Raw genomic sequence first — 14673 nt, 5'->3', positions numbered from 1 at the left:
CACATGCATTTATGTGCCACAGAAGGATGTACCAGTACAACTCAATAGGTAACAAGATTACAACAGTAGCTCCTGGGTATGTTGCAAGATAAAGCCTGGAATCTACAAAGAGAAAGTGTAAGTCAGTTGAGTGCAGCTGTGGTGCTACACAAGTGATGCCTGATGCACGAGCCACTTCTGTAAACAGGAGAACACATTCACATTCCCTGTTTGGCTTTTAGCTTTCCCAAAGAGTGCTGGTAAGTTGTTGAAATTCGATTCAGTGCAGTAGAAAAATTCTGTAAGGTTTCTCTCAAATCCACTGAGCACTGCTGGAAACTAAATGAATGCCAACAAGGATATTTTTAGGAATGTGATTACATCTGTTTTCACCCAATTCTATAACCAAGGAACATTTTAGAGATTTAAGGGAAAAAAGTCAGCAGTTACATAATTTGAGACCAGATTAAAAAAAAAAAAAAATCGATTTCATTCAGCCATGTTTGCCTACCCCAAGTCCAGTAACTAGTGTTTGATAAACTGTGGATGTGAAGAGACAGATATGGAAAATTCAACCCTTTGCATGAGAGTTTTCCAGTGATTAATTTTTCTACAGCCTAACTCAAGGATTCCAATGAGAGAACTGCTTGCAGAAATCCACTTTTCCCAAAAACTTGAGGAGAAAGATAACTGGGAAATTTCTGATAGGGAAATAGGAAATGCAGTAGGATGTAAAAACATAAGTTAGCATTCCCCACCACATCTATGAACACACAAACTGTCATATACGATTACAGGGAGTGAAGTCAGCCGGTCCCAAGTGTCTTCCAAATGCTCCTATCATACTGAATCTCTTTATTCAGTTATAATGAACCCTGATGGATGTCTAGAATCCCCTTGATCTGTCCTAGCTGTCAGCATTCGTACAAAATCCTCCTGGATTTATAAATACAAATAAAATACATTTGCAATACAAGCAGTTATAACTGATGCTCTCCATCTTTATGAAGACATTTGAGAAATAGCAATGATGAACTTTATGAATGCTTCATTTTAATACCTGTTAACCTTTTTCTGAATGGCAAAAACAAAAATTCGAGATAATTATACGCAAACATGCATATATGTAAAACAGTTTGCCAACTTAAATGAACCAAGTGAGGGGAAAAGAAAACTGTGGGCAACCATAATTCAGGAAATATGAAGATGACCAAAGAACATATGTGCTTTTATCAAGAGCACTCAGTCATACGGATGGTATTTTCTACTTGGAAAGTCAAATATCAAAGAGGCTGCTTTGTTATGGTAACAAACGAACAGTAACCCTTAAGGAAATGTTCTCTTCTCTAAGGTATGAACAATGCGTATTTGATCCAACTTACTTCGCACACCAGACCTAAAGAAGCTGACAGCTGGACTTCCACTCAAACTTTTTTTACAAGGAATAAGGCAGAGATGTCAAGACAGTAGAAACTAGAGCTGAGACAGGTTGGCCACATGCCAATTCATACTTTGCCACCAAAGTACAACAGATCTCAATTTCCTAGTTACACTTTTTTCCTTCACGGCATACTTCAAAAGGGTAGAGTGAGCCCTAACTTTAAACATCATCACTCCAAATGGAGATTTGAAGCACAATTTCAGAAAGAAAGAGTGGTCACACAGACCAAACATCTTGCAGGGGGAAATCTTTTCTTTGATTAATGTGTCAGATAATTCAAGTAACATCTCCCATATGCGTCCTCTGAAATGGGCCATAGAATGGACTTTTACAATTGCCTTCTCAGTACAGTTCAACTACACACAATCTTGTTCTGAATGTTCCAGTAACCATGAGGGAATGAGTGCAGCTCCAGCTTTGAAATCTACAAGTGACAGTTGTTGTGAAATTTCTAAGAAGCAGCGTATGTTGCTCTGGGCAAATCTCTGTGCAATGACTCAAAATCTCAGCAGTCAGTCAAGTACCTCAATACACATTGCAAGAAAATAAGTTATCTACTTGGACAAGTGGCAATGAAGAAAGCTGTTACTTCCATTGCAGAAATAGCAGGAACCATCCAAAACACTCAGTTCTCTTCTTCTAAAAGCAAAAGAGTTCTGACTTCAGAGTATGAAGGGATTCTTTCCTTCTTAAAACCTGAATCCTAGAAAGAGAGCACTGAAAAACTGCTGCTTTTGTATGAAGTCTGCATACATTCTTTGGCAAGGAAAAAAGTGTTTGTGTCCTGGGACCACATATTCTACCAGAGAAACATTTGTTCTGCTACTAGGAGCATCTTAGCATGCCTGCCTGGCAGAAGAAACAGTGACCATAAATGCCCTCTTTGAACAAAAAAAAAAAAAAAAAAACAACCACAAAAAACCACACCACACCAAGAACCCCCCTCAAAAAACATTTTATCTCTCACTAAGCTGAGGGATCCCTACCCAAGGATCAAGAAACTGCAACAATTTAGGCCGCCTGTTACAACACTGAAGAGCCAAGCACAAGACAGGCCAAATGTGTATCAATAGCAATATTTGACAATTCTGACACAAAGCCAAGGCAAAAATTCCAGAACCAATGCTGACCTTACTCTTCTTTTTAAAAGGAAGCCTCAGAGTGAGCACTCACAGAAAATGAATCCTGGAACACAGCAAGCTACAGATTGAACATGTGACCAGGATGCACTCCATCCCGAGACCATACAGACAACGTGGGCTGGCTGCAGGGATTTGACCATGAAGCAGACACAAACCAATCATTTGGCCTTATTACTGACAGAGACCTTGGGGCAGGGGAGAGAGAGATGATGTTGATGCAGGTGGAGAGGGAGAAGATCATGAAAGCTAAAGTTTCAAACACTTGGGGAGGTCAAATAAAGAATGAATTGAAATGTGCTGCTATCAGCACCTAAGAGATGAAGGCAGCAGTCCTGCTCCACATCCAGTCCTGATGAACACCTACACTCACCCCTTGACAGTACTGTTAAAGGAAAGTTTTAAGCAGAGAAGTCACTGCAAGGAACATTAGTGATGCGTTCTCCAATTTGGTAAAACTGGAGAAAGCTGCTGATATCACAGTTCATAAGACAATAAAAATGTCTTCTATATGTGAGTTTACAGACTCAAGGTAAGCATACAATTTTAGACTATTAAAGTTTTAAAGTCTCAAATAGACAAAGGCATTTGAATTGTGCTACAGAAATATAAGATGACAAATGTGTGTATTGATGAAGTGATGTTATTTGGCTTCTGTAGACACTCAAGGATGGCCTATCAGCATCAGCTGCAATCTTATCTGGACCAGAAGAAATTGCTGGATAAACAGAAACGTGAGCTCAGTATGAAAAAGAGGAATGAAAACCTCACAGTCTCCTTATGTCATCTGAATCAACCTAAAAAAGAAAGAATTAGTCTTCTATCCTCCTACCACTAAGGCATATAAAACCACTATATTAAAGGGCAAAGACAACTGGAAATACAAAAGAACAATGTGGTATTTTCACTAAATTCTGGATTTACTGGATTAATTTTCATGTTATGACAGTGGTAACATTTACTGAAGAAATTGAAATTCTGAAATGATGAAAGCAAGAAATGTATCAAGCCATGGCAGCAACACTTGCAGATATTTCTATTCTGGTTGCAATGTGACAACATCTATCACATTATTTGTTTCTTCTCTCCTCAGAAGAGGGGTTAGGTGGGAGGACACTGCAGATTATCTTTCTCTGAGTTGCAAATTGAACAAGGGAACTTGAATGTACAAGGTAACCCTTACCTTCTGGACGGTACTGAGCTACAATAGTCACTGCTTGGCCTGCATTCTTTAGGGCTGCTGCTGCCTGTTCATGGGTTGCTGCTTTGAGATCCACTCCATTTACCTACAAGTAATACAAAGAAGTTCTTTATTAAAATTAATGTTGGTATTTATCACCACAGAACACAGACCTGGGGAAAAAAATTTAGGATTTAAAAATAGCATCAGAAAAAAACTGAAGCAGAAACGTGTGTGTCACATTTTAGACCAGAAGTATTTTTCACAGTTCAAACTAAAATAAAGATGTGTTTTAATATCAGCATTTTAGTAACAGCAGTTAAGAGGACAAAATTCCTCTTCAGTAACTTCCAAACTACAATGTAAATGCCCAAAGATATAATAGATTAAATAATTTCACAAAGAAACCAAATCTTCATATGACCTTCAATACTAATATAGAAAAAGCTCTTAGACAGGTATGAAATGAATCTTTTTAAGACTAACAGGAAGTTTAACAATTATTCCCAGAAGTAAAGCACAGTTTTAGACACTGCTGCCAAGTGTCTCCATCTCATTAGAAAGCTTATTTCTGAAGCCTATATTCTTTCAATTTAGACACACACACTCGTCAGCTACCAGACTAAGGTAAGTTAATGTGTTCACTGAATGTCTCTGACATAGGGAAGTGCTATTTTAGTCAGGCTATAGATGAGAAACTGAGGCTGACTGAAGTCCTCAAAGATACTCTGGAAGTATAATGGCATCTGTTCCATTGTCTCAAATTTAGCTCAGTTAAAAATATTCTTTCCATATCATTAACTTGCATTAATTTCCATGGATGGGAGTACTTTTGTTGCTGTTTAAATAAAAGAAGCAAGGAATCCTACAGAAATTATTCGATCTCCTTTCCTAAGCTCTCCACTCAGGTCAGCTGGCCCTCCTGCAAGGATGAAAGAGATGAAAATTCCTTCTCCATCTTCTCCTCCAACAATGTTGAAACCAAGACCTGTTGATCCTCGATGCAGCACAACTTTTCTAGGCTCCCTGAATGAAAGAAAGAAATAGGAAATCTTGGTCACTAGACATGAGTAAAAGTAATATAAACAATTAGAAAAACTTCTGGATGCAACACAAAATCCCCTCCCTGTTGTTAGGTGAACTGAACAAATCTGTAAGTATGAATGTATGCTAAATTCCTACTATGCTACAATCCCATTCAGCACTAAATGTCATTATTTAACACTTTTCCATATTTTTCAGCAAAATACTATTTTCCCTTTCTGAAATCTAAATCACAAATTCTAATGAAAGCAACTTAATGAAAAATACACCCTTATTGCTTTATTTTCATTCCAGTTTGTCAAGCAGTAAATATAGCAAAAAACAATTCAAGAAGTATGCATAAGCCCTTTTAAAAAAAGATCAGAATTTGTGGCACTCTCAAATACATTTTCAATTTATTTGAAGCAACTGCAATTAAAAAAGTTAGACTCAAACTAAGTTGTTGCACTCTTTTTATAGGATCCCCTCCTGAATTGAATGAGGAGAGAAGAAATACTGACCAAGAGAAGGCCAGTCAACTTCTAATGCAGAAAGGCTCCTTCCAAAAGTCTACTAATCTGCTACTTGATCCAACACAAGAAAACCATAAATGGTCTCACAAACAGACATTTCTAATAAAGCAGAGCAACTGTGTGCTGCATTTGAAAAATCACTAGAGAGCACTAAAGAACAATTAATGGACCTTAAGTATTTGGAGACATTAATTATTAATTTACAGGATAAACAAAGAAGGTGCAATTTCCAAAACAAAAAAAATATCATCTAGTCTGATCTTTAAAAATCACTCCATTTTTGCACTAGCTATTAAATCAACTTAGTGTCAAATTCTTAAATTTCATCCCAACTAACTATTATATTCATTTTTTCAGAGTACTATTATATTACAAATAAATGATATTTTGAAAATCTAGATAGATATTCCTCTGGATCACAGCAATACTTTAATAAAAAGTTAGAGAACATAAAGATGCAGTATCTTTTAAAATAACACTCAAAATTTATAAACTTCTTTTTGGAAGGGAGAGAGCAGAAGATGAGAAGGTGATTTAAAGAAAATCACCTAAACATTCTCTGAATAGCCCTTGCATTTCAGAAGAAATCTAAAAACAATCTTTTGCAGTCATTTTAAAGGAAAGCAATAAAACCATAATGCTATCAGCAGGACAGAATCACTTTGGCTTATGCGTCTACCTAACCCTAAGTTAAAAATAAGTACAAAGACATATCCTACCTTCCACTACACTAAATTCCATTCTCCAATTTATTAGGCCACTTAGGTTTCAATCCTGGGTAGACCCTGCCTCAGAAACTGAGTGACATCCACATGAGATGATGGTGTGGCACAGCATTCAGCAACAACATACTGAAAATGCAGTACAACATCCCTATACTTGCAGAACAGAAGGGCAACAAAATTACAAGAGCTTCCCTTTATCAGCAATGATGAACAAAAGATTAATGCAATCTACTGAATCAGTGAAGGAATGAAGGGTCTGTTAAAGGGAAAGGATTAAGAGCTCTCCAGCCTTTCTGGATTTAGAATCCATCAAAACAAACCTTTGTCTGTGGGGGCAGGGAAGACCCAAACATTGCTGTCTTTAAAATAACAAATAATCTCTGGTCTGCTCATACTACCATCCTAAAAACCTCTGTCAACTAATGCAGCATTGGCAGGACTTTCTGATTTTAACACTATTCCTGAACTGATATATATATATATATACATACATACATGATTTATCTAAAAATATCCAGTTTTCTTTTTAGAACAATGTTTAGAAGTGTTAAGAAACTAACATCTATTTCTTGAAATAAAGTATAGTATTCACTAGTATTTTGCCCACAAACACATCTTACAGGAGCTTCCCTTGTTAACCAATTTGACACTTAGCTTTGGTTATTCATTACCTGGTAATCTCATCATCTCCAAGCATTCCCTTGGGAACTGGTGAATATCGCCCTGGTGATGTTGGGGGCATGGACTGTCCCAAGTAGGCAGATGGAGTGATATGGTTATCCACTGGCTGAGAATAAGCTTTAAAGAGAGGGGAGAAAAGAAAAAGACATTAGGGCAATATGGAAAAAGAGTAGGAGGAACTGAAACAAAGGAGTGACCTCTTTTAAAAACAAACTATAGCAGTTCAAAGGATACATTAAGAATATCTTATTTCTAAGACAGTGTGTCAGGTCTATACATTTCCCAGTCTCCTCACTTAGTCAGTAAGCAAATTTTTCAGTTTCATTTCATCTCAAATAAAACTTTTTTAGAAACAGTAACTGTGGATAGTTGAAACCCATAAGGACAGTCCAGAGATTTATCTGTTTTAAAGCTGTCTTTAACTTGACTGAAGTAAATTAAGAATTTCAGTTTCTGAAAATCACTCTGTCAGAGCACAAGTGAAAAATACAACATTTTATTCTTACACTTCTTCCAAATTGTCAAGCTGCCTGCCTCTTTCTATCTAATGCTTTGATGTGCACCATCCCAGCATCTCCAGAATACTCCAGGCCATTCTGACTGACAGGTCTGAACAGGGAGGGATGTTACATTTCTTCGACACTGAACAAAACCACCTTTAATAGCAGAGGTGCTGGTAGTGATGCTCTTGTGCTCCCAGACACCAGCACACATCAGGAGACAAAGGTAGGGCTATTCTACCTTTCATTCTTCAAGGTAAGAGGCATCAATTTACTGAGAGGAATAAACAAGGTCATGCAAAAAAATTTCAACTGTATAGCAAAGGTAAGTTGTCCTATTCACATTTTCATTGATTAAAACTAGAAAGGTGAAATAAAAGAATTTAGTGATACCTCCTACATAACAGGCCATGAATTGTGTATGAAGTGCACCAGATGTTTTAGCTGGACCACAATACACACTAGAAGAAATTTAGCATCTTAATGATTACAATTGATAGAAAATATTCCTCAAGGCCAGAAGAATTGTTCCAACAAATAATTAAGAAGGTGCACAATATTTCCAAGTTAGGCACATCAATTTTAACTGTCCATTCACCAGGCAGAGTCATACCCACTGCCTGCTACTACAAACCATATTCTACAACTGAAAATCTTTTTCTTGGTGTAGGTGCCTCAAATTTTGAGGCTTAAACATGGAGGGTGGGGACACTTTACAGGTTCAACATAATTAATGTTGCCAGATTCTCTTTGCTCTTACTCATTTGCTGTAGCTGATGTGGTGCCTGACCTTTGAGGATTTACACTAAACCTGAAGCTCTTGTAACTGAACAGACACAACACATCATAGAAGGGATGTGTATATTCTCTTCTTTTTCCTTTTCTGTTTTAAGGCACTACCAGAATGTTTGGATCATATACAAACTTACCAACAGTAACTATACATGAAAAATTTGCTAAATAGACAGCTTTCAAGCCACCAAAGTCTCTGCTGGATTGATTCTGTATTATTCTAGATTCCTAGTAAAGCCGTGTACAGTAAATTCCATGCATGGTCTATGTATCAGACTGTCAGCATTTCAGCAAGCATTAAAATCCACTGTTAACAGCTTGGGCAGTTTAAAAGCACTGGCTGATAAAGTAATTGTGCTATTCAGCCACACCAGCCCTCAGTCAGTTGTGTGAGACTGTGCAGAACTTCTGGAAATTGCAACTCTGGATTCACAAGTTTCAGCAAATTGAGAATCAAAGTGCAAGAGGTACCTGGTGCCCTTCTACACCACAGATAGAAAGCAACTCCCTCACATTGGTTTCGTGAGGTCCACAGCGAAGAGAATGATGCTTTTGCTAAAACCAAATTATCAAAAAAGCATTCATATTTGAGACTTCCCTAAAAATTAGGAGTTGTTCAACATACATAACTCCTAAAACCAGTTTTTAGAACAGCTGTAACACATATACATTGCACCTTCATCCTTCTGCTCCCTACAAGGATTTTATAGATCCCACGACTTAATTCTTTCTGTCTGTCCCAGCATACCATGGGCACTGCTAAGAGATTTGGACACCTAACTGTCAGTTTCAAAACTTGGGTTTTTTTGGTCACACTGGAGTTTTAGCAAGAAATTTTCACAATGATTACCAAACCATGCGGAAATATTTATTTTTCAATGGAAAAAATATAAGTATTTTAATGTAACAATATTATTTACCTGTATTCCTCAACATCCATGTCACTGTACATACTCCTTGTTTAAAGCAAAACTGCATGTAAATAAAGTTATTTTGTTTTTTCTCAGAAAATTTTAAAGTTAAAGCACAAAAAATGGAAGGCAAGACTTTATGACCTCTTTTCCAATTAGTGAAAAAATGGGTTTTGATTAAAAAAACCTGAAAAACTGTTGCTCAGTATTGCAGCTCCGTACATTCTGTTCAGGCACTAAATTATCTCATTTCACAAAATGAATTTACAATTGCTTTTAACAAGTCAATGGCAGCTATAACAATGCATATTTATAGGAAGTAATTAGATTTTTCTAACGAATTCTATATTCATTGACTTACAGTACTTTTCATTTGATTGTTTTCCAGGTTCTTAAAGCTTTTAACTGCATCATGTTCAGAAATGTATGTACCACTTACTACATGATCTTATTGTTAAAGTTTTTTATCCTTTCACCACGTAACTAAAACTCAGCTATCAAGCAATATAACAGTTTATTATTTCAGACCTGTGGACTGTTCCATAATAGCACTTGATACATCCTTTATTAAGTTTTACATATGCTACTTGCTTAGAGCAGTCAGGTGCTTTCTCAGGGCTGGGGTTCTCAGTGCTATGAAAGCAAACCCACAAGGCATAAAGGGGCTTCCATGGACTTCCTGTGGAAAAAAAAAAAACCATGCCTGCACCTTTCCTAAAACTGCTTTAGCTGGAGACTATAACTGAAGAATATTCATGAGGAACATGACAGAAATAAAAAGCAATCCATCACTTTCTGAATCCTAAATGATGTCTAAAGTTCTATTTCCAGGTAATTATTACTGACGTAACCAATAAAGGAACTGTCTTTTGGAAGAATAGAAAACTGGATTCATAAAATGAACTTGCTTTGACAGGAAAAGTCAGATTCTTAAGAAGAAATTTCATTTCCAAATCCACCCTTCTCCTTCACATAACACAGTTCTAGACAAAAAGAAAAAAAAGGAAGATTTCCTATTAATTTTCCTATTATGTGTAAACTGAGGTCACCAAACACAAGTACAATCTCTAAAATGGGAAATAAAATTAAAACTTTATTGTCATTTACTGTTATTACATATTCTTCTCTTCCCGTATTTATGCCATTTAAGAAATTATAAAGGCATTCATGACTAGTGATGAAATCAATTATTCCCTAACCTTGCAGTATTTTATTTCTCAATGCAGGGTAGAAATACTGTACCAATGCACACAGACACACACACACACATACACAAAGGAAACAAACTTTAAAACTGACTGGAAGTCAAAAATGCATCATTAATAACATCTTCAAAGGAGGCCTGTATAGGAAGCAAGTCCTCTCTCTCGGAAACCATGTAGCCACTTTTCTGACTCTGATATTCTACTACATGCACTGCACAGGTAATGTGGGTGTTTTAAATAGCAAGTTCTACACCTTATTAGTAATATTTGAACTGAAATAACTTTAAAAGCATTTATATGAATAAATTACTGGACAGTCATTCCAGGAACCATTTAATGACCAACATTTATATATAGATTACTGAGGCAATTTACACTCCTACTCACTACAGCAGGCTAAGAGCTGTGATTATCACACACACACATCAGCTCAGCTGTCAGCCAGCTGTGTGGCATTGGGCCACAGGACCATCCCACCTACACTGCTGTTGTTCTTCTGCATACAATGAACATAGCAGGGGGGGCTGTTTCATTTCCATGTTTTCTATAATGGAAGTTCTCATCTTTCAGTCTCCCCTACACTGGAGAACAGCACTCAAATGGCATTGTGCTGAGAAAGAACAATCTTTCATAACTGCATTCTTCTTGAGTCAGCAAATGCAGATCACTGTAAGGTAACTGTTTACAGTAGCAATTCACACACCTCAAGGGTTAAAAGAAAAGTCTCACCAAAGCAATAGAAACTGGAATAGCCATCAACTGTTCCAGACTCTCAAGGACTGTGGCCAACCTTTCATCGCCTATACACATCCCAGTCTGTGGAGCTACAGCACACAACCATCAGCTATTTTTCTCACATTCATTTCCTTCTGAATCTCTGGTCTCAGACAGCCCCAACTCTTCTTTAACAAGATTTTCAACATTAACTTTCCCCCCAGGCAACCGGAGGCCGTTTGCTCACTCTGATAAATATCAAATGATGGAGGGCAATTTTCAGCCCCAGGTGCAGAGTGTTGGCACAATGACACCAACTCTTCCCAGTAAGTACTGCCATAAATCAGAATCTCAGAAACTTCTTGATCAAGTGTCCCTTGGTTCAAAGACACTAACCCCAAAGAAATATTAAATATCAAATAATTTAATTACCTATATGGATGCAAACTTACTTGGTCCCTGTTTTTGAGCCATCAGACCATCTGACAAGGTGGTTGGTACACTTACTACAGGAGTCGCAAAAGAAAACAGATTTTGCACAAAACCTAGACACTGAAATTTGTGAACCTGGTTCTCAAACAGTTCTCCAGTATCTTTAGCTCTGCATTTTAAATCCCCATCACCAGGGCAAGTGAGGCAGCCCTATAACTAAACAAGACCAGTTCCAGGGAGAAAGTCTTTAAGACAAATTCTGAATTTGGTGTTTTGTGGATTTTTGAGTTAACTACCATGGTCACACAAGTTAGCATAGTGAGCAATCTACTGCATGTTCTGCAGACAGTACAGACACCAAGTATTGTGCACTGTGCTTTTAGACTTTCCAATAAAATGAGTATTCAAAAAAAACCACAGAAATAAAAGAGGCAAACAAAAAACCCTCCCAAGGGGATTCTGGACATGAGCAGTTTACACACAAATTTAAGTAGTAGAGTTTCTACCTTAACATCATTTGTAATAGACATGTCCATAGATAGCTTCTATGCACATCTTACTTCTCCTTTATGGCAGGCCTGAACTCCTAAGAACCTGGATAAAAGGATTCTGATGGACAGAAGTAGGAAGGAGGATTGCAAATACATGTCTCAAAACAGCTGTAGGTGAGTAGGTGAAGAAAAAAGACTGGTAACTGTTTCAAAACTCACAATCCAGGTGATTCTAAAAAATTACTCTTTAATATTTGCCATCTGGTAAATGCTCTTCAGAGTCCCCAGCCTAAAGCTCCTGAGCCCTGTACTGCTCTGCTAAATGCAGCATAAAGTACTACATAAAGAACCTACCATTTTTTGGAAGAGTTCCATTTAATTGACAGCTTCTTGCAGGAAGCAGAGGCTTTCTAGTTGCAAAGTTACAAAGAAGCAACAGCCTTTGAGCTTGGTGTCTCCCTCTCACAATTCCATTGTAAATGTGCAGATTTTTGAGCTGAAAAAGCTTTTGTTCTGCCCTGTACTAGAAAAACGGCATCTAGCATCTTAGTCATACACAGTTGTTTCATATTAGTGAAAGACTGAGGAAAAGACTAAACTGATTTCTTGAATTAAGTCATTAAACACTTCAGGCAGGACCTTTGGGTCTCCTTTGTGTGCAAAATTCCAGCACTAGGCTCAGTCTCTACACCAGCTGCAGTAACAGCCAGCTCCATTTTGATCAACAGAGACACACAAGCTTATGGAGCCTTGGGTACAAAGATCTTTCCTGCTGTAAGGAAAAAAAACAGACTGAAGTTTCATCAAAGGACCCAACACTTTGCAGAAGAATGTTCTTTGGTTAACTGTTGACAAAAGTCTACCAGAAACAGAGTGAAAAACAAGAGTGTCTTCAGAGAACTCGAAGGTTAAAACTGTAGCTAATGTAGAAATGAAACTCAGAAAAACTACTCAAAAGCACCGACAGCATTTTAGCCCAAAAACCTTGTTAAGGGTCACTAAAGGACAAAAGACAGATAGATAAGACAGTTGGAATTTGAGAAAACTTCTGTGATTTTTTTCAGAACGGTTGAGTAGGAGGAGAAAGATTCCCATAAAGCAGCTGATGCAGCTTGAGAGCCATGACAAGGTCAGGAGATTGGCTTTTCACTTCTCAGTAAAAGGACAGAAGTGCCACTTCCCACAAAGGATAGGACATTGACCTGCACAGAATGCCAATGGTTCTCTCAAATCAAACAGGGAGAGCAAACAGATGAAGAGAAACTCAGGAGGGAGGACGGTAATAGGGTAAAAGGGGCCTACATGTGTGGCCAGGTCATTTATCTCCAGGTAATGGATGTGAGACTGTCATGTTTACTGAGAAATTACAGTCTTTTTTACGGCTTTATGTTATGATGCAATTAACTTCAATAAACTGAGTCTCCAGCTCATCCATCATTTGAAAGAAATTAATTCTCTGAGTGACAGAGCACCAACAGCACGGACGTCTTGCCAATATCATTGACTCATTAATATTGGGCAAATTATCAGGAACCTTCACTACCTTCCTTCCCTCAAACTTTCTTCAGGTTTTGCCCTTGCCCCTACAAAAGATTCATACAGTAAATATTCCAATGATTGAGTAAAGATACAGTAGTAACAGATGAGATACTTTGATGTTGGTCACAACACAATCCAGAGCAGTGTCACTCCCATTACCAGTACACTACCAGGAACACCATGTACAAATCAGGTTTCCTCTGTCCCAGAAAATCTGAATTAGAAGTGAAACATATGAAGAGGCCAGTTACTATGGAGAGAGAAAAGGTAAGTCCGCTTTTCAAGGAAACAGTGGGAAAGGTTATTGGACAAACCAGATACCATGAGGGAAAATGGCTGCTCTGTAACCCTATATATGAATAGAAAACTGGGGAAGAATCAGGGAAGGCTGAAAATAGTTTTATGTCAAAGAATGGAGCCTTCAAGAGCATCCTTCTAATAAGACAATGAAGATAAAACCTAATTAGCTCCAAATTGTAATTCAATAAGCTTACAAATGGATTTTAAGATACTGTAGCTATTGACAACAAATGATGGGCTTATAAGGTCCTTCAGTCCTCTGTTGTGATGCACTTTTGTTTGTTCTTCTTTACATATTGTTTTCAGCTACATCTTTTTGTCCAGAAGTGCTCTTTTTTTCATATTTTATAGTATCTAAACAGATCAGTGCTACATATCACTGCTTACACAAATCTAACAGCAGGAAACAAAAAATACCTAAAATAACTCTCCCCTAGAACCATTTTATATGACAAGATGAATAAAATCAGTCATCCAGAAAAGTCAGTCTATTTAGTCTTGGGAAGATACAGTTATATTATTTTCATTTCTTTCTCCAACCACTAAATGGTAATATCCCTCTTGAAGAGACAATATATTGAACTCAAATTTTTCTTTATATTGTAGTTCAATCCTGAACTTTCTGGATTTGCATGTTTGACTTTGAAAACACTCTTGTCGGTAGTACCCTTAGGTCAACAAGAAATTCTTATAACTACTTTTTAATACAGCATTCACTGCTTTTCCATTTGAATTATCAACAATTATGTCAAAAATGAAGTGAGATTTCAAGTTAATGTGAAATTTCTCAACATTTTCACAGGCAAGCACTGAAGTAAAGAATTCCTCCTCCTCCCATTTCAGCTTATTCAAGTATGTGCGAGCTCATGAAAAAGCAGGAAAACAGGAAAAAACAAGTCAGAACATCATTAACCTCTAGCTGAAACAGTATTGTCTTTTGCTCAATTTACAGGACACTGAACATCCTTGCAGTGCATTGTTTGTTACTCTGCACAGCCTCCAAGAGCACAAGGCAGGTGTTCTGCTCATACTCACCAGCCAGTGCTGAGCAACACTGAGTCTCTAGGACTGGCCCATGCCAGCCATGG

The 14673-nt window shown here is 37.4% G+C and overlaps 1 protein-coding gene across 24 annotated transcripts in view; it reads right to left on the bottom strand.

The window, feature by feature from the left end:
* Positions 1–14673, bottom strand: part of DLG1 (discs large MAGUK scaffold protein 1) — a 122463-nt gene that overhangs the window by 34928 nt on the left and 72862 nt on the right. For all 24 annotated transcript variants that reach the window (XM_027686169.1, XM_027686150.1, XM_027686152.1 and 21 more), the window contains 3 exons: positions 6692–6818; positions 4609–4765; positions 3743–3845 (listed from right to left, as the gene is read on the bottom strand). In XM_027686169.1, the coding sequence (XP_027541970.1) occupies positions 3743–3845; positions 4609–4765; positions 6692–6818 (387 nt within the window). The remainder of the gene's footprint in view (positions 1–3742; positions 3846–4608; positions 4766–6691; positions 6819–14673) is intronic.

This window comes from Neopelma chrysocephalum, unplaced genomic scaffold, assembly GCF_003984885.1.
Source record: "Neopelma chrysocephalum unplaced genomic scaffold, ASM398488v2 Primary Assembly neopelma1_70, whole genome shotgun sequence".
NCBI lineage: Eukaryota > Metazoa > Chordata > Aves > Passeriformes > Pipridae > Neopelma > Neopelma chrysocephalum.
The sequence above is the reverse complement of the archived record's forward strand: the minus strand, read 5'-3'. Positions and strand labels throughout refer to the sequence as shown.